The sequence below is a fragment of the Sorex fumeus genome, unplaced genomic scaffold, assembly GCF_029834395.1.
Source record: "Sorex fumeus unplaced genomic scaffold, SorFum_2.1 ptg000029l, whole genome shotgun sequence".
In the NCBI taxonomy this organism is placed as follows: domain Eukaryota; kingdom Metazoa; phylum Chordata; class Mammalia; order Eulipotyphla; family Soricidae; genus Sorex; species Sorex fumeus.
In genome coordinates this window covers 8,790,684-8,816,680 of record NW_026606086.1, presented here as the reverse complement: position 1 = coordinate 8,816,680, position 25,997 = coordinate 8,790,684, and the positions used below count along the sequence as shown (strand labels likewise).

The 25,997-nt window shown below is 42.0% G+C and overlaps 1 protein-coding gene across 1 annotated transcript in view; it reads left to right on the top strand.

Moving 5' to 3' along the window:
• MYO5A (myosin VA) overlaps nt 1-25,997 on the top strand; it is a 231,238-nt gene that overhangs the window by 73,461 nt on the left and 131,780 nt on the right. The window contains exons 2-3 of the mRNA XM_056115278.1: nt 16,128-16,238; nt 20,005-20,176. Coding sequence (XP_055971253.1) covers nt 16,128-16,238; nt 20,005-20,176 — 283 coding nt within the window. The remainder of the gene's footprint in view (nt 1-16,127; nt 16,239-20,004; nt 20,177-25,997) is intronic.

The window sequence follows — 25,997 nt, the reverse complement described above, 5'->3', positions numbered from 1 at the left end:
GGGCGTTGCCACCACTGTAGTGGGGGTAGCCTCCTTAAAAGTGGGCGTGGCCTTCTGTGTGGCGGGCGGCTGCAGTTCTACTTCCCACTCCTAGCACTCTCGACTCACATCCCAACCTTCGTCACCTAATTCTGTGGAAATGTCCTGGCTACCTCAAACATAATAGGACAGTAATCCCTTGGCCTACTCCTATTCCAACAAAAAACCAGTGTACCCCAGAAGCTGTACAAGCCCAATATAAAAGAGCACCACCTCCAACGCTTTACTCATTGCCTATCATAAACCACAGAATAATGTTTGAGAGGAAGAACATATTCTAGAAGGAGAGAAGGATGACCACCATTGACCAGCCTTACTGAGAATCCTTTTCCACAATAAGAGGTAACAGTGCTAGCGAACTTCAAGGTTTTACCTCAATGCAACCACAACAGCATGAAGAAACAGTGCAAATTTCCACTACGAGGAGAGGACAAAGAAAAGAGTCCCGAATTCTCAACAAGGGCTACCCACAAATATGAGCTCTCCAATAAAGAATTCCGTGATGAAATGCTGAGGATGTTCAAGGAATTCAAAGAATCAATGGAGGAGACATCCAGAAAATTAAAGGAAGAAATGAAAGAAACAGTGGAACGGATAGCCTAGAAAATACAGGAAGAAATGAGAGCAGAAATAAGAAAGCTACAAAAAGAAATGTCACAAAGGATTCAGTAGATGAAATTAAAAACTCATTGGGTGCCCTCAGCAGTAGAATGACTACAGCTGAAGACAGGATGAGTGAGCTTGAAGATGAGCAACAGAAATTGCATAGGGAACAACAAGCAATGGTAAAAGACCTCAAAATAGCTCTAAGGAGAATCAAGAGGAACAACATTAGAATCATCAGAGTACCAGAAGGACAGGGAGGCAACCCCAATGAAAACTCATAGTGAAAGAAATCATTGTTGAAAAGGTCCCAGAACTCCTTCACTGTTGGTGGGAATGTCCACTGGTTCAGCCCTTCTGGAAAACAGTATGGACGATTCTCAAAAAATTAGAAATTGAGCTCCCATTTGACCCAGCAATACCACTCCTGGGAATATATCCCAGAGAGGCAAAAATGTATAGTCGAAGTGACATCTGCACTTGTTTGTTCATTGCAGCCCTCTTTACAATAGCCAGAAACTGGAAGAAACCTGAATGCCCAAGAACAGTTGACTGGTTAAAGAAACTTTGGTACATCTACACAATGGAGTACTATGTAGCTCTTAGAAAAGATGAAGTCATGAAATTTACATACAAGTGGTACAATATGGAAAGTATCATGCTAAGCGAAATGAGTCAGAAAGAGAGGGATAGACATAGAAAGATTGCATTCATCTGGGGGATATAAAGTAACAAAGTATGAGATTAATACCCAAGAATAGCTGAGATCAGCACCAGGAGGATTACTCCATAACTTAGAGGCCAGCCGGGTATCCTAGAGGAAAGGGCTATTCAGATAGAGAAGGGAGCACCAAATAAAGGATGTTTGGAGGATCCTCCCAGGAGGGGAGATGCATGTCGAAAGTAGACTATGGACTGAACATGTTTGCCACTCAATGCCTCTTTTGCAGACCACAACACTCAAAAGGAGAGAGAGAACACAGGGGATTGCCCTGCCACAGAGACGGGGGGATGGGGGGATGGGGGTGGGAGGGATATTATCCATGGTGGTGGAAAATGGGCACTGGTGGAGGGATGGGTATCTGATCATTGTATAATTGAAACCAAAGCACAAAAAATTGTAAATCTACAACTTTAAAAAAAATAAAATAAAATAAAGGGGGAAAAAAAAAAAAAGGTCCCAGAGTTAAAGAATGCAGACATCCAGATCCAAGGAGCCAGAAGGGTGCCAGCTAAAAGAGACCCTAATAAAAACACTCTAAGTCATATCATAGAATGATGGATGCCATAGGTAGAGACACAATATTGCAAGCAGCAAGGTCAAAGAGGAAATCACATACAAAGGAGCACCCCTTAGATTTACAGTAGATCTATCAGAGGAAACCCTCCAAGCCTGAAGACAGTAGTGGTGTATAGTGAAAAAAACTCAATGAAATGAACGCCTGACCAAGAATACTTTATCCAGCTAAACTCTCATTCGAACTCGATGGGACGATACCCCATTTTGTAGATAAACAACAGCTCAGGAACTTAATAGACTCAAAACCAAACCTAAAAGAAGGATTAAAGGGGCTCCTGTAAGATAAGAAGGAAAACACTTATAAGCACAACCAACCCCTACAGAAAGATGGCACAAAACCCCATGACAATAATCTCTCTCAATGTCAACGGTCTAAATGCACCAATCAAAAGACATAGAGTGGCAAAATGGATCCAGAAACTGAAACCAACATTCTGCTGTCTACGAAAAACTCATCTGATCAGTCAGAGCAAACACAGACTCAAAGTTAGATAATGGAAAACAGTCCTGCAAGCAAACAGCTCTGTCAGAAAGACTGGGGTGGCCATACTGGTATTTGACAACATAGACTTCAGGTTGAAAAAGATCAGAAGGGACAGCCAAGGCCATTTTCTATTTATCAAAAGATATGTACAACAGGAAGAAATCATACTCTTAAATGTATATACACCTAATAAGGGACCAGCTAAATACTTAAAACAACTGCAAACAGATTTTAAGGAGAATATTTCTAGCATCACAATAGTGGCCAGAGACTTCAACATCGCCTTATCACTTCTGGATAGATCAACAAGAACAAAACTCAGCAAGGACACATTGGCTTTGAAGAAAGAACTAGAAGAGAGAGGGCTCATAGACCTATACTGGGCTTTATATCCCAAAAAGAAAGAATACACATGGAACATTTTCCAAAATAGACCACGTGCTAGGCCACAAAACATACCTCAATAGAATCAGGGAGATAGAAGTAGTATCAACAATCTTTTCAGACCATGATGCGCTGAAGATAGAAGCAGATCACACAAAGACACTGAGAAACAAATCACATACCAGGAAATTAAACAACACAATGTTGAACAATGAGTGGGTCAGGAAGGAAGTCAAGGATGAAATCAAAAGATACCTGGAAACAAATGAGAATGAAGACACGAGCTACCAGAACCTATGGGACGCAGCTAGAGCCGTGTTAAGAGGAAAAAATATAGCTTTGCAAGTATTCCTAAGGAATGAAGAAAGGGCCTACATAGATAACCTGACCTCACAGCTCAAGATCTTAGAAAAAAGACCAACAAAAGGAACCGAAACTTGGCCCAAGGAAAGAAATAATAAAATTTAGAGCAGAAATTAACGACATGGAAACCCCAAAAAACAATCTGAAAGGTCAGTGAAACCAAGAGTTGGTTCTTTGAGAAAATAAACAAGATCGATAAACCACTAGCAAGATTCACAAAGAAAGAGAGAGAAAACCCTAATAAACCGAATCAGAAATGAAAAAGGGGACATCACAATAAAAACCAATGAAATTCAAAAGATCATCAGAGACTACTTTGAGAGTCTGTATGCCACGAAACAAGAGAACCTAGAAGAAATAGATAAATTCCTGAATTCCTATAATCTCCCAAGATTGAACCAAGAAGACTTCAGATACCTGAATAGACCTATTCATATCAAGGAAATTGAAACTGTAATCAAAAGTCTTCCCCAAAACAAAAGCCCAGGTCTAGAAGGATTCACTAGCGAATTTTTCCAAACATTTAAAGAACACCTGTTTCCAGTTCTCTTCAAGCTTTACCAGGAAATTGAAAAAACAGGAACTCTCCCAAACAGCTTCTATGAGGCACATAGCTCCCTAATACCAAAAGCAAACAAAGACACCACCAACAAAGAAAACTATAGGCCAATATCTCTGATGAACACGGATGTGAATATCCTCAACAAAATATTAGCAAATAGAATCCAACAACTCATCAAAAAGATCATACACCACGACCAAGTAGGATTCATTCTGGGGATGCCAGGATGGTTTAACATTCGGAAATCAATCAACGTAATCTATCCTATCAACAAAAGTAAAGATAAAAACCATATGATCATGTCAGTAGATGCAGAGAAAGCTTTTGACAAGATCCAGCACCCGTTTATGATGAAAATTCTCACCAAAATGGGTTTTAAAGGAACTTTCCTCAAGAGAGTCAAAGCTATCTACGACAAACCCATGGCAAGCATTATCCTCAATGGGGAAAAACTAAGGTCCTTTCCTCTAAGATCAGGGACAAGACAAGGATGCCCACTATCACCACTTCTGTTCAATATACTACTGGAAGTACTTGCAATAGTGATTAGGAAAGAAAAAGACACTAAAGGCATTCAGATAGGAAGAAATCAAGCTCTCACTATTCGCATATGATATGATACTGTATCTTGAGAATCCTAAATCCTCTACCAAGAAACTCCTAGAAAATAGACTTGTACAGTAAAGTCACAGGCTATAAAATTAATGCCCCCAAATCCATGGCCTTCCTATATGCAAATGAGAGAGAGGAAAGTGACATGAAAAAAAATAATCCCGTTCACAATCATGTCCCAGAGACTCAAATACCTCAGAATCAGCCTAAGTAAAGAGGTAAAGGACCTCTACAATGAAAACTATAAAACGCGACTCCATGAAATAAAACAGGACAGGAGGAAATGGAAACATAACCCCTGCTCATGGATAGGAAGAATTAACATTGTCAAAATGGCAATACTTCCTAAAGCATTATGCAGATTAAATACAATCCCTATAAGAATACCCATAAAATTCTTCAAAAAAAATAGATCAATCACTCCTGAAATTCATATCGAACAACAAAAGCCCACGAATAGCTAAAGTAGTTCTTGGGAAAAGATGTGGGGAGGCATTACCCTCCCCAACCTCAAACTCTACTACAAAGCAGTAATAACTAAAACAGCATGGTACTGAACAAAGCCAGGGCCACAGACCAATGAAACAGGGTGGACTATCTGAACACACAGCCCCAAATGTATGAACATCTAATCTTTGATAAGGGAGCAAAAAATGTGCAGTGGAGCAAGGAAAACCTCTTCAACAAATGGTGCTGGCATAACTGGACAACCACATGCAAAAAAAAAAGGGCTTAGACCTCGACCTAACACCATGCACAAAAATCAGATCAAAATGGATAAAAGACCTCAACATCAGGCCAAAATCCTTAAGGTACATTGAAGACAAGGTCGGCAAAACTGTCCACGACATTGAAGCTAAGGGTATCTTCAAAGATGACACTCCACTGACTAAGCAAGTGGAAACAAAGATAAACAAATGGGTCTGTCTTAAACCAAGAAGCTTCCGCACCTCAAAAGATACAGTGACCAGAATACAAAGACAATCTACAGAATGGGAAAGGATATTCACCCAATACCCATCTGATAAGGCGTTAAATCACGGATCTACAAAGCACTGGTTGAACTCCATAAGAAGAAAACATCTAACATCAAAAAATGGGGTGATGAAACGAACAGAAACTTTCCCAAAGAAGAAATCTGAATGGCTAAAAGGCATATGAGAAAATGCTCTACATCACTAATCATCAGGGAGATGCAGATCAAAACAATGAGATATCATCTCACACCACGGAGACTGGCCCACATCCAAAAGAACAAATGCAACCGGTGTTGGTGTGGATGTGCCGAGAAAGGGACCCTCCTTCACTGCTGGTGGGAACACCGACTGGTTCAACCTTTTTGGAAAACAGTATGGACGCTTCTCAAAAAATTAGAAATCGAGCTCCCATTTGACCCAGCAATACCAGTCCTGGGAATATATCCTGGAGAGGCAAAAAAGTACAGTCGAAATGATACCTGTACTTCTATGTTCATTGCTGCACTGTTCACAATAGCCAAAATCTGGAAAAAACCCGAGTTCCTGACTGGTTAAAGAAACTTTGGTACATCTACACAATGGAATATTATATAGCTGTTAGAAAAGATGAAGTCATAAAATTTACATACAAGTGGCACTACATGGAAAAGAGTGAAATGAGTCAGAAAGAGAGGGACAGACATAGAAAGATTGCATTCATCTGGGGAATATAAAGTAACAAAATAGGAGACTAATACCCATGAATAGCCGAGATAAGTACCAGGAGGTTCACTCCATGGCTTGGAGGCCAGCCGCTAGGGGAAAAGGCAGCTCAGATAGAGAAGGGAGCACCATATAAAGGGTGTTGGGAGGATCCCCTCCCAGGATGAAAGATGCACGCTGAAAGTAGACTACGGACTGAACATGATTGCCACTCAATGCCTCTTTTGCAAACCACAGCACCCAAAAGGAGAGAGAGAACAAAAGGGAATGCCCTGCCACAGAGGCAGGGTGGGATAGGGGGGCTGGGGGCTGGGAGGGATACTAGGATCATTGGTGGTGGGGAATGGGCACTGGTGGAGGGATGGGTACTCAATCATTGTATAACTGAAACTCAAGCACAAAAATTTGTAAGTCTACAACTACCTCATGGTGTTTCACTAATAAAAATTAATTAAAAAAAGAAACTTTGGGAAAAAATTATATTTACTCCTTGGGGGCTAGAGCAATAGTATAGTGGGCCAAGTGATATAGTTTAATCCTGGACTGTGCATGTTATCTCCCAATCCCTGCTAAGAGTGTTTCTTGAGTCCAGAGCCAGGAGTAATCCCTGAACACCAACAGGTGTGTCTATACAAATACAAACAAAAAAAGGTATTTACTTTTTTTTTTAATGACAGAGTAGTGTTTTTATTGAAAAGCATATCATTGCTTATTTATCCAATCATTTGACAAGACATCCTTAATCTTCCCCCGAAACACAGACCAGTTACTAGCTATTTTCATTATGAAAACTGGGAAACAATATTAGTGTCGGGGAAGATGTTTCTTCACGATGAAGTCTCTATAACAAGGAGGAATTGTGGTAAGGGGAAAGAATATATAATTTTTTTGAGTAGACAGATTTGAACTGATCTGTATCAGTGCCTACAAGTATTGAGGTTTTTAAGGTCTAAGACACAATATTGTTAAAATAGATGAATAGTGGGGTCATGCTAGTGATTAAAATTACATGTGAGCACAGGAAGTCCTTAACGGAGAGCTAGTATTCTCTACATCTTCGTCAAGTTTCAGACAGTGCGGTTGGTGTTTGACACTTGGCCTACCTACATTCTGTGAAAGGTAGCAGGGAAGTAGAACGCTTCTGGTCTTCTCACCTATCCGAAATCAACCTGTGTTCACTTCCCACCTCTTTTAACTTTTTTCTTCTTGCTCTGGTACTGTGGCTTTCTATTTTGGGTATTTGGGTCACACCTGGCAGGGTCACACAGGGCATACTCCTGGCTTTGTGCTCAGGGGTCATTTCTGGTAGTGCTAAGAAGACCATGTGGGTGGCTGGGGTTTGAACCTCGCTGGTTGCATGCAAGATGAACACACTCCCCAGTGCACTATCCCTCTGGCCCCCGTAGGGGTTGTCTTTCTTCCCAGTGACACCCTCCTGTGCTCAAGGAGAGAATACCCAACACTTCTTCTCCGTTGTGTTTTTTTTTTTTTTGAGTCACACCTGGCGATGCTCAGGGGTCACTCCTGGCTCTGCACTGAGGAATCATTCCTGGCAGTGCTCAGGGAACCATATGGGATGGTGGGAATTGAACCCGGGTCGGCCACGCACAAGGCAAACACCCTCCCTGCTGTGCTATTGCTCTAGCCCCACATCTCCTTTGAGTGAGAGATTTCCGGTTAGGCTGAGGATGGGTACTGCAATCTCTGTTCTAAGTGAGGAGCATTTTGTATTTTAAGTACATGAATTATAATGTATTATTAATTTTCTCTTCTGTATATCTGGCTTATTTTTCTTGTATCATATAACTGTACAACTCAATTATCTAAAGCACTTGAGCCTTTGTTTCTGTAATTTATAGGCCCTGTCAGGAGATTCTGGAAATTTCTTGCCAGTACATCTTTTAGTCTACTCTTGGAGTATAAAATATGAGCTTTTATGCTGATTCCATAAGTATTTACATAACAAAGGCACATTGAGAAATTATTATGAGCCGACTAGGTGTTACATTCAGTGGAGACAAAAATGAATATGATTGTACCCTTCTCAAGGATCCCTAAGTCTTTAGAAACAGGCGGCTGCATAAAGTCTGTATTTGGGGAGGTGAGAATCCTGATGGCAGGGTGTGGAAGGTAACTGAGGATGCATTGTCAGGAGAGGCTTCTTAGAGGAGGAGGCGCTTCAGCATGGACATGATCTCTGAGCAGGAGCCTGCAGGCTGGAAAGGGGGATGGATTGTTTTCTCTAAGAAAAAGCCAAAGCAAGGCAGAGACGTCTGAAGGGCAGACTTGTTCATGGCCCAGCAAAGCCACAGTTCGACATGATTGGGGAATAGATATGGTGAGTGAAAAATGAAATTGTTGTGAATAAATTATTTTAGAATTTTCTGGAATGTTAATGATATTCTGTGTTTCTGAAACCAAGTGACAGGTTAGGTGGGAGCTCGTCCAGTCATTCTTTGAACAATATTTTTTGTTTTTATGCAATAGATGTCCTATTTATATATATTAAAATTTATTGTGAAATATGTCATATATATTAGAGAATATGTGCCTATATTGTAGAAGATTAAATTATATGTGTATGCATTATAGAAAAATAATAAATTTATATAATCACACAATTACCAAGAATGACAGTAACTTTCCTTAATATGTTTTCATTCTTTTGTTCTGGAAACTCAATGAGGGTTTTATTTATTATGTCTCCTTGAGAGCAGATTAGCAGTCTGGTTTTTTTTTTGCTTTTTGGGTTGCACCCGGCGATGCACAGGAGTTACTCCTGGTTCATGCACTCAGGAATTACTCCTGACGGTGCTCGGGGACCATATGGGATGCTGGGAATCGAACCTAGGTCGGCTGCGTGCAAGGCAAACGTCCTACCCGCTGTGCTATTGCTCCAGCCCTAGCAGTCTTTCTTAAAAAATGTTTTTTAAACATTTTCTTGTGGATCACTGTGAATTGCAAAGTTATTTATGGCTGAGTTCCAGGCCTACAGTTGCTCCAGTCCCAGTCCCTTTATCAGGGTCCATTCTCCTCTGCCAGCGACCCCAGCTTTCCTTGTGCCCCTAACTCTGCCTCTGTGGCAAGCACATTCCCCCCACCACCCCCACCACCCCCACCACCTTTTTTTAGACGCTGTGGTTTATAGTACTATTCCTGAAAGGACTTTATGCATGTCACTTTACCTCTTTCTCAGTTCTGGTTCAAAGTGACCACTTCCCGCATCATTGTTTCATTGTTGTAGTGGACCCTTCCCTTTAGCTGCCCCCCCCACCACACACACACATACTTCCTGTGGCAAGATTCCTACTAAGGACAAGTTCTGCTCTATTTCTGTTGTCTCTGGACTTCTAAATTTTTTTTTTTAAATAAACTACTTTTGGGGCCTTTCCGAGTGGTGCTGGGGGCCACCAGAGCCATGCTTGTGTGTGTGTGTGTGTGTGTGTGTTTAAGGTTTTTTTTTTTTTTTAACTTATTGAATCACTGTGAGAGAGACGCTTAGAAAGCTATTCATGATTAGGTTTCAGTCATACCCGTCCTCCACCAAAGTACATTTCCCAAGCACCAGAGTGTCTCTAGATTCCCTCCCAACATCCCTCCCCCACCTCCCAGCCTGCCTCTATGGAAGGCATCCCCCCTTCTCTCTCCCTTTCTCTCTCTCTCTCTCTCTCTCTCTCTCTCTCTCTCTCTCTCTCTCTCTCTCTCTCTCTCCCTTTTGGGAATTGTGGTTTGCACTACAGATACTGACTGAAAGGTTATCAGGAATATCCCTTTCCTACTTTCAGTACTCAGTTCTTGTCCAGTGAGATCAGTCCCAGCTATTATTGTCATCCTGGTCCCTTCTCTATCTTACCTACCCTCTGCGCCCCCCCCCCCCCCCCACACACACACTTGTGTTTGATTCCAACTATTGACCAGTCCTCCTAGTCCCTGTTTTCCCTGGCTGTGGTTATGTCTTCTACTATATATATATTTTATATATATATATATAATATCCGACAAGTGAATGTAGTCATTCTATATCTGTCCCTCTCTTTCTGACTCATTTCACTCAACATGATACTGTCCAAGTCCATCCATTTATAGGCAAATTTCATGGCTTCATTTTTCCTAACAGCTGTGTAGTATTTCATTGTGTAGATGTGCCATAGTTTATCCATTCGTCTGTTCTTGGGCACTCAGTTTGTGTCCAGATTCTGCCTATGGTAAATAATGCTGCATTGAACATAGGAGTGCAGATGGTGTTTCTGCTGTGTGTTTTTGGGCCCCCAGGGTATATTCTCAGAAGTGGTATTGCTGGGTCAAATGAGAGCTCAATTTCTATATTTTTTGAGAAATATACATATTGTTTTCCAAAAAAACTGGACCAGTCTGCATTCCCACCAAACATGAGATTCCCTTTCTCCCCACATCCACACCAGTCGCTCTTATTCTTTTAGATGTGTGCCAGTCTCTATGGTGTGAGATGATATCTCATTGTTGATTTGGTCTGCATCTCCCTGATGACTAGTGATGAAGAGCATTTTTTTATGTGCCTTTTGACCATTCTAATTTCTTCTATGAGAAAGTTTCTGTTCATTTCATCACCCTGTTTTCTGTTTCCGATGGGGTAGGATTTTTTGGGTTTGTTTGTTTTGTTTTTTGGTGGAATTCAACCAGTCACGCTTGTGTTCTTTTTTTTTTTTTAATTTTTATTAGTGAAACCCTGTGAGGTACAGTTGTAGACTTACAATTTTTTGTGCTTGGGTTTCAGTTATACAATGATTGAGTACCCATAATTCCACCAGTGCCCATTCTCCACCACCACTGATCCCAGTATCCCTCCCCACCTCCCCATCCCCCATCCCACCTTGCCTCTGTGGCAGGGCATTCCCTTTTGTTCTCTCTCTCCTTTTGAGTGCTGTGGTTTGCAAAAGAGGCATTGAGTGGCAATCATGTTTGATCTATAGTCTACTTTCAGCATGCATCTGCCATCCTGGGAGGATCCTCCCAACGCCCTTTATTTGGTGTTCCCTTCTCTATCTGAGCTGCCTTTTCCCCTAGCATGTGCGGCTGGCCTCCAAGCCATAGAGTGAACCTCCTGGTACTTATCTCGACTATTCTTGGGTGTTAGTCTTCTATTTTGTTACTTTATATTCCCCAGATGAATGCAATCTTTCTATGTCCCTCTCTTTCTGACTCATTTCGCTTAGCATGATACTTTCCATGTAGTACCACTTGTATGTAAATTTCATGACTTCATCTTTTCTAACAGCTACATAATACTCCATTGTGTAGATGTACCAAAGTTTCTGTAACCAGTCATCTGTTTTCAGGTACTCAGGGTTTTTCCAGGTTCTGGCTGTTGTAAATAGTGCTGCAATGAACAAACAAGTGCAGATGTCACTTAGACTATACTTTTTTGGCCTCTCTGGAATATATTCCCAGGAGTGGTATTGCTGGGTCAAATGGGAGTTCAATTTCTAATTTTTTGAGAATTGTCCATACTGTTTTCCAAAAGGGCTAAACCGTTCGGCGTTCCCACCAGCAATGAAGGAGGGTCCCTTTCTCGCCACATCCGTGCCAGCACCGGTTGTTTTTGTTCTTCTGGATGTGGGCCAGTCTCTGTGGTGTGAAATGATATCTCATTGTTGTTTTGATCTGCATCTCCCTGATGATTAATGTGTTCTTAAGGTTATGCAATGCAAGCCAGACATGTGCTCCATTTCTTTAAGCTAGTTCCCTGGTTCTCCCCCCACCCCCATTTTAAGTTTTATAGTAGTTTTTAACTAAAACATGCTATAATGAATATATGAATTACATAAGTAACTAATGTCAAAACCAGGGATAAGAGGAGGGAGTTTTGATGACTGTTTCTTTCCTGCTTCAGTCTGAAGCCTAGAGGAGAGATTTTTGTCATAGCCTTGTTTGAATTGTCACTAAAGCATTCATTTTTCTGAATGTTATAGTGAGCTGTCAAAAATTAAAGTAGATTTTAGGTTACCACACTGCTTATGATATGCTAAAGGAACTAGGAAAAATTTGCTCATGTGCTATGTGAAAAATCAAAAGCAAAGGGCCAGAGCAATTGTACTGTGGATAGGGCATTTGCCTTGCACGCAGCCGACCTGGGTTTGATTCCCCAGCATCCCATATGGTCCCCTGAGCACTGCCCGGAGTAATTCCTGAGTGCAGAGCCAGGAGTAACCCCTAAACATTGCCAAGTGTGACCCAAAAAGCCAAAAAGAAAAGAAAGAAAAGGAAAAAAGAAAAAGAAAAGAAGGAAAAGCAAATAATACACCTGTTTGGGGAAGCATGGGGGAGGAAGGTGAATCACTTGGGCCATAATTTTGGGGATTTGGAGACCGATCATTTCCTGCTAGCGCTATCAGTTTTGTTCCCAAAGTGTCTGAGGCATCTGAAACATCTGCTCTTGGTGCTCATACCACAGGATTATTTGTTTAACACGATTCTATTGGCATTATGTGTTGAGTCATTAGCATTAGCCAAGGACCTTTTGAATTTTGTTTTGTGCTAAGGAAGGAACGGATGACTGGCGTTCTCTTTAGCATGCAGAGAGTATTGCAATCCCTTAAGATCTGAGCAGGATCCATGCTAGACTAAACTCTTCTGCTCTCCGGCAAGGTTCCTTGCATGCACCTTTGTAGCACTCTTCCATTTGGCTGTCTGACAGGCCTCACTTGATCATACTGCAGAAGGGCAGATGGCTTGTATTTTCTTAGAAGCTATCTGTAGCATGTAGCACTGTCCTCCCATTGTTCATCGATTTGCTCGAGCAGGCCCAGTAATGTCTTCATTGTGAGACTTGTTACTGTTTTTGGCATATTGAATACGTCATGTGTAGCTTGCCAGGCTCTGCTGTGCGAGTGAGATACTTTCGGTAGCTTGTCGGGCTCTCCGAGAGGGGCGGAAGAATTGAACTCGGGTTGGCCAGGTTGGCTGTATACAAGGCAAATGCCCTACCCGTTGTGCTATCGCTCCAGCCCTGAGCTATCGTGCAACTTAAATTCATGCTAGCATTGTATTTTTAGAATTAAACTACCAAAGTTGAGCCCATCTTCATTTTGACCTTACTGTTATTTAAAATCAGGTATTCCTTTGATGTGTTTGCATGTAATGAGCGATAGTACAGAGGTAGGGCGTTTGCCTTGCATGCAGCCGACCCAGTCTGCCCAGATTCAATTCCTCTGCCCCTCTCGTAGAGCCTGGCAAGCTCCCCGTAACGTATTCAATATGCGTCTCACAATGGAGATGTTACTAGGCCCGCTTGAGCAAATTGATGAACAACGGGAGGACAGTGACGGACAGTGACAGGTATCTACTTTAAGCCCTTTTCTTTATCTCTATCTCCTACATTTTTGGGGCTTTACTTATAATACCTCACTATGTAGTAACCCAAACTTTTGTTTTTTCTTCTACCAGTTCCCACAGCACTGTTGACTGCCTCTGTTTCATGAATCTCTGCTCTAATTCCTCTCCTGTTTCGGCTGTCTTTCGGAAGAGTCCTGGGAAATTTGCCCTTACTATCTATCTTGTCTGAAATCAATGCAGATGTGCTGCCAACCAGCTGTGGGCTGGGAACTTGACCAACCTTAGTGGGGAGTCAAGGCTTACAGGGAATGCAATCTACTGTAGGAGGTAGATGAACTAATAAATTACTGAAGATATCTGGGACTCAGAATAATTAGAGAATGAAAAGAGTAAGTAGAAAAGGGAGTGAGGAGCATTGCAAGAAATTCTTGTTCTTTATTAGCATCATGAGAAGGGTGAGTAATCTGCGTCCTTTCCTTTTCTGATTTATTAACAGAGTTAGCTTCTGCTGCTTTTGCCAGGAATCCTCTGAGCAGACTTAGTTGGCGGTGTGTTTGTGTCTTGCTGCCTTGTCCGGTATCTAGTTTCCTCATTGATTTTTTTTGGGGGGGGGGGGTGTCACACTCAGCAATGCACAGGGATTACTTCTGGCTCATGCATTCAGGAATTACTCCTGGTAAAATGCTCGGAGGACCATATGGGATGCTGGGAATCAAACCTGGGTGGGCCGCGTGCAAGGCAAATGCCTACCCACTGTGCTATTGCTCCAGTTCCCCTCATTGATCTTTGAGCCTGTCTTTTTGCCTGTCTTCCCAGCTGTGGGCTGGGAACATGGCTGACCTTAGTCGAGAGCAAAGCTTAAGAATACAATCCACTATAGGAGGCACATGAACTAATAAATTACTTAAGATTTCCAGGACTCAGAATAATTAGAGGATGAAACCTTCTTCACTCAGTGGAAAAGTCTTCCGCTGGAGGTGACTGGGCAAGTTCATTCCTATTTCTCAGGACTACCCCACATTTTCCCTTTGGGTGTCTGGAGGCGCAAAGAAAGTTGTATCGGAAGTGACAAGCACAGAAATTCCATTTGGTTTTAGCACCAAGGCGTATACACCTCTCAAAGTGATGTGTTTTGCTATAATTGACTTTGCAGTCATCAATCTCGTTAAGTCGTCAAAGTCGTTAAGATGGAAAAGAACCATAAGCAGACCTACTTTATCAATCTAACTTTAGCAGATATTACTCATTACCATGACAACGTACTTAAGAAGACACAAGCCGGATCTTGTTATTGATAATGAACACAAAAGCTTTGTAGATTTAGTTGAAAAAGTGAAGAGTTTGTTCAGAGCATCTCCATCATGCTCCTACAAACTCACTGGTCCCCAGTTTTTGGGGAAGATGGTATTTTATTGGAATAGTAGATAGCGTCATGATTCTGAGTTGCACATATTTGAAATCTTTCTGAAAATCTCTGAGTGGAAGCTACAAAAATACTAGCTTCTAAAGTGAGTTTTATAGTGAGGACAGTTGGTTCACAGATTTGTTTATTGAATGAGTAAGTTTTAGTAATGTGTACAGCTTTATGGGCTATAAAACTGGAGTAAAAGTTATGGTGTAACTGGAGTTACAATCAAATTTTAGTAAAATATTTGGCAACATTAGCAATCACTAAAAAGTGATTGTGAGAGTCAGTCCCGTTGGGCTGGGGAGATCTAGCCCCACACTGGGCAGTGCCTGGAGGGCCATGTGGAGCCACAGGTCCACTGGCTTCACACATACAAAGCATGTGTATGTTTAACATTGAGCTATATGGATAGCCCCTATCACTTTCACTTGTTACAGTTTAAACCTGAATTTACCATTTTGGTTTATGCTTTTTGCAAGTTTTCATGTATGCGTGTAAGCTCCCAAGCACTCCTGGTATTGCACCAGAAACAAAACAAAAACAAAACGAAACTAAACCAACCAAAACAAATTCACATTCAGATTGTAAATACTGACAAAAAACGATGTATGTACTTTTCTTTAAAATATGAAAAGGTGGGGAGAAAGAGATAGAGATGGAGGGAGAGAGTGGAGGAGGGGAAGGGAGGGGAAGGAAGGGGGGAGGAAGGAGAAATGCCTCCTATAGAGGCAAGGGGAGGAGGGAGGGAAACTGGGGAAATTGGGGGTATGATGTGTACACAGGTGAAGGGATGAGTGCTGGAACATTCTATGATTGAAACCCAAACATGAACGTCTTTGTATAACTGTGTATCTCACTGTGATTCAATTAAAAACAATGGAAAGAACAGTGTATACCTAAAGTGTACAGCACGGTGATTTCCCATGTAGATTTCAGTAACTAGCTCAGTGCTGAGCATGATTTCAATATATTGTAGGTATGATAATGCTGTAGATATATGTAAATTTTATATTAGTAAACATTAATTTTTCCATGAAATAGCATTGTAGCACTGTCTTCCCGTTGTTCATCTATTTGCTTGAGCGGGCATCAGTAACATATCCATTGTGAGACTTGTTACTGTGTTTGGCATATCAAATACAACACGGGGAGCTTGCCAGGCTCCGCCGTGCGGGCAGGATACTCTCAGTAACATGCTGGGCTCTCTGAGAGGGACAGGGAAATTGAACCCGGGTTGGCCGTGTGCAGGGCAAACGCCCTACCTGCTGTGCTACTGTTCCACCCCTTCCATCAAGTATTCAATTATAAATGAATCCATGTGTCTATAACATATAGTAATTGATTAAAAATTTTAATGTTCTTGTTTTGTTTTTGTCTTCTAGTTTGCCAGGGTTTGGATCCCTGATGCTGAAGAAGTTTGGAAATCAGCAGAACTGCTCAAAGATTATAAGCCAGGAGATAAAGTTCTCCTGCTGCACCTTGAGGAAGGCAAGGTGAGAAGCTTGCTTTTGCTTGTTGTCATTGGCTGAACGTGAAGGATCTCAAATGTCTATTTTTGCCAGCACATTGTTACTTTAGAGATAGACTTTGAATTCATCTAATGCATCTATTAAATCATTTTAAAATATAGTAAATCATTTTTAAGATAAGAAACTCTCAAAATCTCATAGTGAGTTGTTTGGGTTAGTGGAACTAATAGATACTTAAAAAAATCTATTTTTGTGCCTGTGAATTTTTAATGTTAAGATTTAGTTTCACATTTAGTTCTCTCAAAGATATACCTGTTTTATTTGTATTTTGTCAGCATTAAAATGAATTCTATGAGAACATTTATGGTATCAGTCTGAGATTTGAGTCTTACTGTTACAAGTGATATAAAATATTTAAACTCTTGTATATAAAGCAGATTTCTAGTGACCCTGAAACCTTGGATCCAGTCACGTCTCCATATACCTCAGCGTTTATGACATGAGTATACTAGCGGTGACTCTGCCCTTCTTATTTTTATTATTATGTTTATTTTATTATTTTAATTTTATTTTTTTTTTATTATTACCTTTGCCTGACAGGTGTGCCACAATTCTTAGGAAAGCCTTTGTGACTTTAATTTTTCAAAAACAACCTCTAGTCTAGTCAGGGAAACAAAACATAAATTCATGAAAAGTTAAAATACAGAATATAAAGAGTAGTTCATTACCACATACTCAAGGTGAAGAGTACCTTAAGTAAAAGGTACTTGTAAAAGGTAAGTTTATGATTCCATTGAATGAGTAATATTCTGATTGGGTAGTACTCTCCAGTTTACATGTATTGAGTACTACAGGCCAAGTATAGTTCTATTTTGGTGGGTGGGCTGGGGTTTGGGTCACACCCAGCAATGCTCAGGGGATACTCCTGTTGCAGCACTCAAGAATTACTCCTGACAGTGCTTGGGGAACCATATAGGGTGCCAGGGATCGAGCCCAGGTGGGCCACATGCAAGGCAAGCACCGTACCTGCTGTGCTATTTCCAGCCCCGCGAGCATAGTTCTGGATATTTTACTGTTTATACTCATTCTTACAATAATCCTATGGAGTAAGATTATTATTACTGTTTTACAAATGAGGAAACCAGGACTCCAAGAGTTTGGGGCTTACCGGGTGTTTTACACGTTTTGATAGATGACTGGGATCGGACTCCAGGAAATTTGCCTTCTTGGTCTGTGGTCACATTACTTCACTTTAGTACAAAGATTAGTGGGGACTTAGGGTCCCAGTTAAGGGAAATGTCACTAAGGGCTGTCTTGCCAGAGGAGACGTAAAGGAGGAGGAGCAAGGATTCTGACAGGGTCTTAAAAAGTAGTGAGTGAAGGTCAGAGGTTGTGAATATGACAAGTTGATTGGAGAAGAATTTCAGAATCGTGTTTATGATAAATGCATTGTGGGGGTGGGGCTTGTGTTTTGGGGCATCCCCGTGTTGCCAGGTGGGGGCTGCTAACAGTGGTACTCTTTCGCCTGTGTGGGGTTCAGTGCTGAGCGGCTCAGGCCCTGTGTGGAGTGCCTGAGTCACCCTGGCAGTGTTCAGAGGCCTTCTTGGGACTGGGATTGAACCACAGTCTGTGAGACATGCACCTCAAGGCCTGTGCGACCTTTCTCACCTCCTGGATAATAACCTGGGACTTTGGGATACCAGAGGGAATGATGTTTTTTTAAAAAGAAGAAGGGTGCTAAGTTTGTGTTTCAGAAGAGATTCATTGGTCGCAGAAAGAATGATGAACTCCAGGAGAACCAAAAGATTCAAGGGTTAGAAAGAAGACAGAAAGGGGCAGGAGAAATAGTACAGAGGGTAGGGGCTTGTCTTGAACAACACTGACCTGGGATTGATTCCCGGCATCACACAGGGTCTCCTGACCCCAAGAGAAGTGAACCCAACTGCAGAGCCAGGAATAAGCCCTGAGCACCTTTGGGTATGACCCGAAAACTAGGGGTGAGGGGTGGGAGTGGGGGAAACAGAATACTTGGACTTGAGAAATTCTGGGCACTGTCATCCAGAAATCACTGGAAAAACTGAATAGAAGAGAGGGACTTTACTGACAAGAAAATGGCTGATGCTGGGAAGTACAGCAACCAGTTCAAGCTGTAGAACAAGTTTCAAGGAGAAGTGGCCTATTTATATACCTGGAGAGGACGGTGATGTAAAGTCTATATATGTTCAGTAGTTTTCCAGGAAAGCTCATGCATATTTATGAGGTGAGAGATGGGTGTGCATATTTGAGAACATAGGGTGGACTTACATCGCATAGACAGAAAATGTCAGGAAAATGTCACTGGAGTGTGTTTTTAGTATGGTGTTGAGGAGAAAGTTGACTGTAGGCTGAGGAGGGCTATAGTGCACAGACTGGCTCTGTTTAATAAGGAGTCTGGGTTCCTTTTCATTTCAGAGGTATTTTTACTTTATTTTATTTAGTCACCATAAATTGCAAAGTTACTCGTCAGTGGGTTTCAGGCTCGCAGTGTTCTAACACCAGTCCTCTCACCGGTGTCCACTTCCTTCCATCCACCCCATTCTGTCGGCCTCCAGCCCCCCTCTGCTTCTATGAGAGGCACTTAAAATTTTTTTTTTTAATTACTTTTGGCACTGTGGTCTGCAGCAGTGTCGCTGATAGGCTTCTCTTCACCACCGTGAAGCCCAACACTCCCCTCCCCCCTCCCCCCTCCCCTGCGGAGCTGCGCACTTCCTACCAAAATACAAAGTATTTTTTAGCATCTGTCTTACTTGTTCTAGTCAAAGTCTCTTAAAGAATGTGGTAGAGAGCAGCTTCTCCTAGAGAGGGATTGTTTTTTAGACCATGAATCGTAAGCCAGTCTGTTTTTGCTTTCTTAATCCCAGAGAGTTTGTGGGGGAAAAGAGAAGAGACAGATACAAAGTCGAAAAAACTTTGATTTTTCCATTGCGGCTGCATTGGGCCAGATTTCGGGAGAAGGTGCAGAACCTGCTTGAGCTCTCGGGGTGCTGTTCTCCCTGTGTGCCTCCAGGTCCCTCCAAGAATTCATTTTGCTGAGCCAAGTCTCAACAAAAAAGGGTAACACAAATTACCTTATCATGTAAAAATAGAGCACTCTCCTCCCCCCAAAAATAATAAAAAGTACTGCACTGCACTGTCCTCCCATTGTTCATCGATTTGCTCGAGTGGGCCCAGTAACATCTCCATTGTGAGACTTGTTACTGTTTTTGGCGTATCAAATACACCATGGGGAGCTTGCCAGGCTTTGCCGTGCAGGCGAGATACTCTTGGTAGCTTGCCGGGCTCTCCAAGAGGGGGGGAGGAATCGAACCCGGGTCGGCCATGTGCAAGGCAAAAATGCCCTACCCACTGTACTATCGCTCCAGCCCAATAAAAAGTGTTTCTTTTGTTTTTTGTTTTGCTTTGTGGGTCACACCCGGCAATGCTCAGGGGTTACTCCTGGCTCTGCACTCAGGAATTACTCCTGGCGGTGCTCAGGGGACCATATGGGATGCTGGGAATCGAACCCTGCTCGGCCATCTGCAAGGTAAATGCTCTACCCACTGTGCTATCGCTCCAGCCCAATAAAAAGTTTTTTTTAATTAAAAATAATAAAAAAGCATTTTTACCAATTTCTGTAATATTGAATGTGCCAGGAAAAGAATATATCTAATTGTCAAGATGTGGATCAGGAATAGAAAATAAACCAAGTGTATGGGCGTGCTGCGAGCTTATTGTGTGGGTTAGCCAAATAATTTATTTTGTGCGTTGTCAGGATTTGGAATATCAGCTTGATCCCAAGACAAAGGAACTTCCTCACTTAAGAAACCCTGACATCCTCGTGGGTGAGAATGACCTCACGGCCCTCAGCTACCTTCACGAGCCCGCTGTGCTGCACAATCTCCGAGTCCGCTTCATTGACTCCAAACTCATCTATACGTATTGTGGTAAGTTGCCTTCCTTCCTCATGGACCTTAACCCTTTCCTCCGACAGACTTAGCACCAACCCCCCCCCCCCCCACCACCACCACCAAAAGCCTCCTCCCGCCAAATCCACACACACAGAACCCAAAAAGCAAAACATTTGCTAAGAGGGATTGGGGCCAGGATGAACAGAAAGGATAAGACCTGAGAGTGTTCCCACATCCCTGACATGACAGATCTATTAAACCTGAATTAAACTCAGAATCCTGAGAGGGGCTTTGCTGAGAACATCCACTGAAGATCCAGCCTGGACCTCAGGGAGCTGCACCTCTGCAGGACATCTTAGGGGCACGCTGCTCGCCGGACAGGGGCAAGGACAGCTCAGGCCGGAAGAGAAGGACTGCCAAGCCATGCAGGATTGAACCCGCACCCAGGGACCTGGGAGATGGCACGTTGGTCCGGAGGCTTAAGCAGAACTTGAGTTGGACTCAGGACCCTAGTTCGAATCTGAATATCAGGTGTCCAGAGCACTGCCATACAGTCTTTGAGGTCCCCTGCCCTGCAGAACCCAAGCAGCCCCATTGAACCCCCGTCCCAGACAGCTGAATATTACCAGATACGGCCCATGGGCCCCATGACCATTATCCTCCACTTCCCCCTTGCCCCCAAATGCTCAGGTAGCGGGTGAGGAGCTCATAGGTTCTGCAGAAATTCACCTTTCTGCCTTCACTCTGTGAGCGGCAGTGTGGGAGAGCTTGGCAGCCAGCACAGAGGCGGTGTCTGGGAGCAGCCGTCTTGGAGCAGCACCTGCCTGGGTCTGCAGCACCCAGAACGCCCATGCTCCAGACCACACTATCGCTGGCCGATACAGCCCTTCATCCTCTGTGACAGTCAGCCTGTTGAAGAGCTGTTATTTGGTACATGTGATCCCAGTGCGGGCCAGACAGTGACTGCACATTAGCTGTTAGACACCAGCAGTTAAACCCCGGGCCAGAGAGAGCCCAAGCCACCCAGATCCTGTTGCTATAGCAGCTCCAGGGAACTGGTGACCACAAATCTCCTGGTATTATCCAGGCACACACAACTCAGAGCCACAGGCATCAGTTTAGAAATGTAAAGTGAACTCCGGTCTTTGCTCAGGCTAGTTTCTGTTCAACCACACCTTGCTGTCAGGTGACACCATATGTAATAAGAAAGAGGAAGAATTCAACTGCTTTGGGGATGGAGCAATAGCACAGCGGGTAGGGTGTTTGCCTTGCACGCGGCCAACCTGAGTTCGATTCCCAGCATTCCATATGGTCCCCTGAGCGCCGCCAGGAGTAATTCGTGAGTGCAGAGCCAGGAATAACCCCTGTGCATTGCTGGGTGTGACCCAAAAAGAAAATAAAAATTCAACTGCTCTGATGGCTGGGAAGGAAAACAGAAAACCTTCAAACCTGAGGCAGACTTTAAGGCAAAGTGTGACCCATGCCCAATGAATCAAGAAATCGATGGGAGAGACCATTTAAAAGCTTAAAAATTAATGAAAAATGGAAAAACTAATCTAAAAAGAAATGAAGAAAGGACTGGAGAGGTAGTTCAGTGCTTTGGACTGACTGGGTACAATCCCCAGTGTCCCATATGGTCCCCAGAACATGCAGGAGTGATCCTGAATGCAGAACAAGGAGTAACCCCTGAGTGTTTGGGATGTAGCCCCAAGAGGAGGCAAAGAAAAAAAAAGAAGCCAAAGAATTAGTGGTTGAGCTACAAAGTACAGTGAGCAGGGCATCAGAGCAGAATTAAACCTAAACACAAACTAGTCAAATAGAGGCAGATGACGTGAATAATTTAAGAACAGACGAAAGAAAAAGAGGGTTTCACTTCTTTAAGTGAAGAGAACTTAAGGATTAGATGCAGCAGTATCAAGAGGAATAGGCATCATATATAAGGAATTCCAGAAGGAAATGGTTGGTAGAAGGAGCTGAGGAGGGAGTCATATGCACCAATTCAGGAAGCCCAGAGTTCTTGACAAGTTGAAACCAGAAGAACATCACAACATATGTGTGACCAAAATGACAACTACTCGGGCATTTGGGTTTTTTCCAGATTCTAGCTATTGTATAAGAGTGCTGCAATAAACATATAAGTGCATATGTCATTTCTAGTAGATGGTAGATGCGTGCTGAAAGTAGACTATGGACAAAATATTATGGCCGCTTGTTACCTGTATTGCAAAGCATCACACCCCAAAGGACTGAGAGTAGGAGGGATTGTGACTGCCACAGAGGCAGGAGGTGGGAACGGGTGAGGATGTGGGGAGGGATACTGGGAACACTGGGGGTGGGGAATGGGTACTGGTGGAGGGGTGGGTACCTGAACATTGTTTGACTGAAACGCAATCATGTAAGTCTGTAAATGTATCTTACGATGATTCACTAAAATAAAAAAAAAATTTAAAAAATGACAAAAACTGGAAAGAGAGATCTAATGACTCTTATATAAGGGAACCTTCATTAGACTCATTAGATCATTCAAAATAAACTACAAGCAAGAAGAGAAAGGAGTGGTATAGTTGAAGCACTGAATACAAAGGACTTCCAACCCGAAATTCTCTATACAGAAAGGTTTAGGAGTGATGAAGACATTCACAGACAAACAATAACTGAGGTCATTTATTGCCTCCAAACCAGTTCTGTAAGGAAAATTTAGTCATATGCTATGAGCAGCAAGGAAACTTCGTTTGGAAATAGATAAAAGTCACAGAATAGGGGAAAAATGGAGATATAAGGGGATTCACAGATAATTGAGCTGAGACATCTGTGCTTTAAACTTGTAAAACTGAAACTTCAGATATAAACTGCACAGTGATCTCAAAGCAGAAACACTGTGAAGGAAATTACAAGAAAGAACATGTGGAGCACATCACTACAGAAGAGGGTAGTATTAGAACACAGGCAGAGAAAATTAAAAGAAGCTAAAGGAACAGTGTCCAGTGGCTCAAAATCCTCAGAAAAAAATTGTCAACAGATTCCTTCATATCACTAATTTTTCTAAACATCAGTGGATTGTTCTTCCCAGTTTCTTTAAAGGCCACACCCAGCCATGCTCAGCACTTACTCCTGGCTCTGCTCAGGGGTCACTCTTGACTCTGTGCACAGGGATTACTCCTGGTGTTACTTGGGGGACCACTTGAAGTGCCAGGAATTCTGACCAAAGTTGACTGCATACAAGAAAAACACCTAAACCCCTGCACTATCTCTCTGGCCCCCGATCTTCCTTATTAAAAAGCTTCAGAGTGGCTTGATCGATCAGGAAACAAAATCTAACCTCTTGCTCTTTATAAGAGACACTTGAACGCTCATCATAAACACAGGCTTGGACATAGAGACAAATGGTAAGTTAAGAAAAGCAAGGATTAAAACAAATGACATTCAAACTAAAGAAAGTAATGAAATACGATGGACATTATATATTGGTTAAGTGGTCAGTAGGTCAAAAGGACTTAACTCTTAACATGCACCAAATGAGGGACAGTACAGTTTCTAAAGCTAATGGACCTGAGGAGATAAATGACAGTAACACATTAGAGGGAGATTTCAGCATCCCACAGTTGTCACTGGACAAACCAACCAGACAGAACATCAATAAGAAATGAAGATTTAAATGGAAGAACTGGGATTGATAGACACATACAGGATCATTCGCCCCTAAAAAGCTCAATGCACATTCTTCTCTAGTGCAAATATAACATTCTCTAGGATAGACCGCATGTGGGGGAAACAATGAGTGACCTTGAAGTCACCACACAGAGAACTAATTTCAGGTATCTTTTCAGAGCAAAATGCCAGTATCCCTCATGCAGCAGTCCTCAAAAAATACCAAGTGACCTGAATAAAACAAACAAGAGGATCGCACACTCTGATCAAGTGGGATTCATTCATTCCAAGGATTCAAGGACAGTACAGTATATGAGAATCAATTATTGACTAGACCACAGCAACAAAGGAAAAGTGAAAGTCCTGGTTATGTCTTTAAGTAAAGCAAAACTTTTGAAAAAAACTTTTAACATCCACGCATGATATGATTCTCAACACAATAGGGATAGAAGGAACATAACTCAATATCATAAAGACCTTATACAACAAACCGACAAATAGCATTCTTTTTTATTTATTTTTGGAGTACACCTAGCAGTGCTCAGTTTTGTGCTCAGTTATCTCTCCTGACAGGGATTGGGGGCTCTTTTGTCAAGGCAAGGCCTTACTCACTGTATTATCTCTCTTGATGGTAAAACACTGAAAGTCTTTCCTCCAGAATCAGGCACACGGCAAGGATATCCACCCTTATTACTATTTTTCACCATAGTCTTGGAAGTCCTTGCCAAGAAAAATAAATCCGACATCCAAGAGGAAGTTAAACTATCACCACACTCAGATGACATAAAAATATACTAAAAGACCCTCACGGTTCCACTAAAATTTTTCAGAAGCCATATGGTGAACTAGCGTACCACTAAACCAACATGCAAAGAAATCTGTTCTATTCCTATGTGCAAACAGTGAGCTAGAACAGAGATAAGTTTTAAAAATGTTTATAATTGTGTCTTCAGGCTCCCTCCTGAAGCCCGTGTTTTCTCTTGAACATGTGTATCACTTATCTGTGTTTCTTTGCTTGCGTATTTCCACTCTGGAGAACCCTGTGTTGTTTCTTAAACATACACCTTACTCTTTCTCTTCCCTCACATCTTTCTAAATAAGTTTTGATAAAACTATATTTCGTGCCCCCCCCCCCCCACAAAATTGTCTCTAAATATGAGACAAAAAGATTAATGGGCTGGAGTATGTGGAGTATGCAGGAGGACCTGCATGCATGGATTCTCAGCACCGTAGGATCTCCCAAGTACCACCATGTGCAACCTTTGAGCACTGAGACAGGAATAGTCTGGGAACATCACTGATTGTGACTCAAAGTGCAAAAAAAAAAAAGAAAGAAAGAAAAAAAAAAGAATAATTTCTGGACATCACTGACTAAAAATGCAAAAGAAAAAGGAAAAAGAAAAACAAACATGCAAGCAAGCAATAACTAGCACAGACCATCAAATATCTAAAAATCAAGTTAACAAAGGAGGTTAAAGACATACACCAAAAATGATGTCGCTCACTATTATTTAAAAAAAAAAACTAGAGAAGAACATAAGGAAATGATGAAAGATTCCTTGCTTATGAATGGGAAAAATTAACATCGTTAAAATACCATACTGGGCCAGAGCGATAGCACAGCAGGTAGGGCGTTTGCCTTGCACGCCACCAACCTGGGTTCGATCCCTGGCATCCTATATGGTCCCCCAAGCACTGCCAGGAGTAATTCCTGAGTGCAGAGCCAGGAGTGACCCAAAAAGCAAAAAAAAAAAAAAAAAAAAGTAAAATAACCATATTACCCCTGCATTGCACAAATTTATTGCAATTCCTGTCAGTGTTCAATGGTATTTTTCTAGGAATTAGACCAATCTTTCCGTATTATGCAAAGATTTATATGGAACCAAACTCCCTGAATAGCCATAGCAGTTCTGAAAAAGGTGAAGACGAGAGGCATTGCACTCCCTGATTTTAAACCCTACTACAAAGCTATAGTAATCAAAACAAAATGGTACTGGAATGGTCTCTTATACCAGTGGAACAGAATTGAAAACCTAGAAGTAAACCCTCAGATGTATGGAATGTTAATTAGTGACAGAGGAACATTAATGGAGGGCTGAAGACCTCTTCAATTAATGGTACTGGGAAAACTGCAAAACCTTGTGTAAAATACAGGTACGGGACCTCTCTCTCCCATCAGACACAAAGGTTAATTAAAATTAAAGACCTT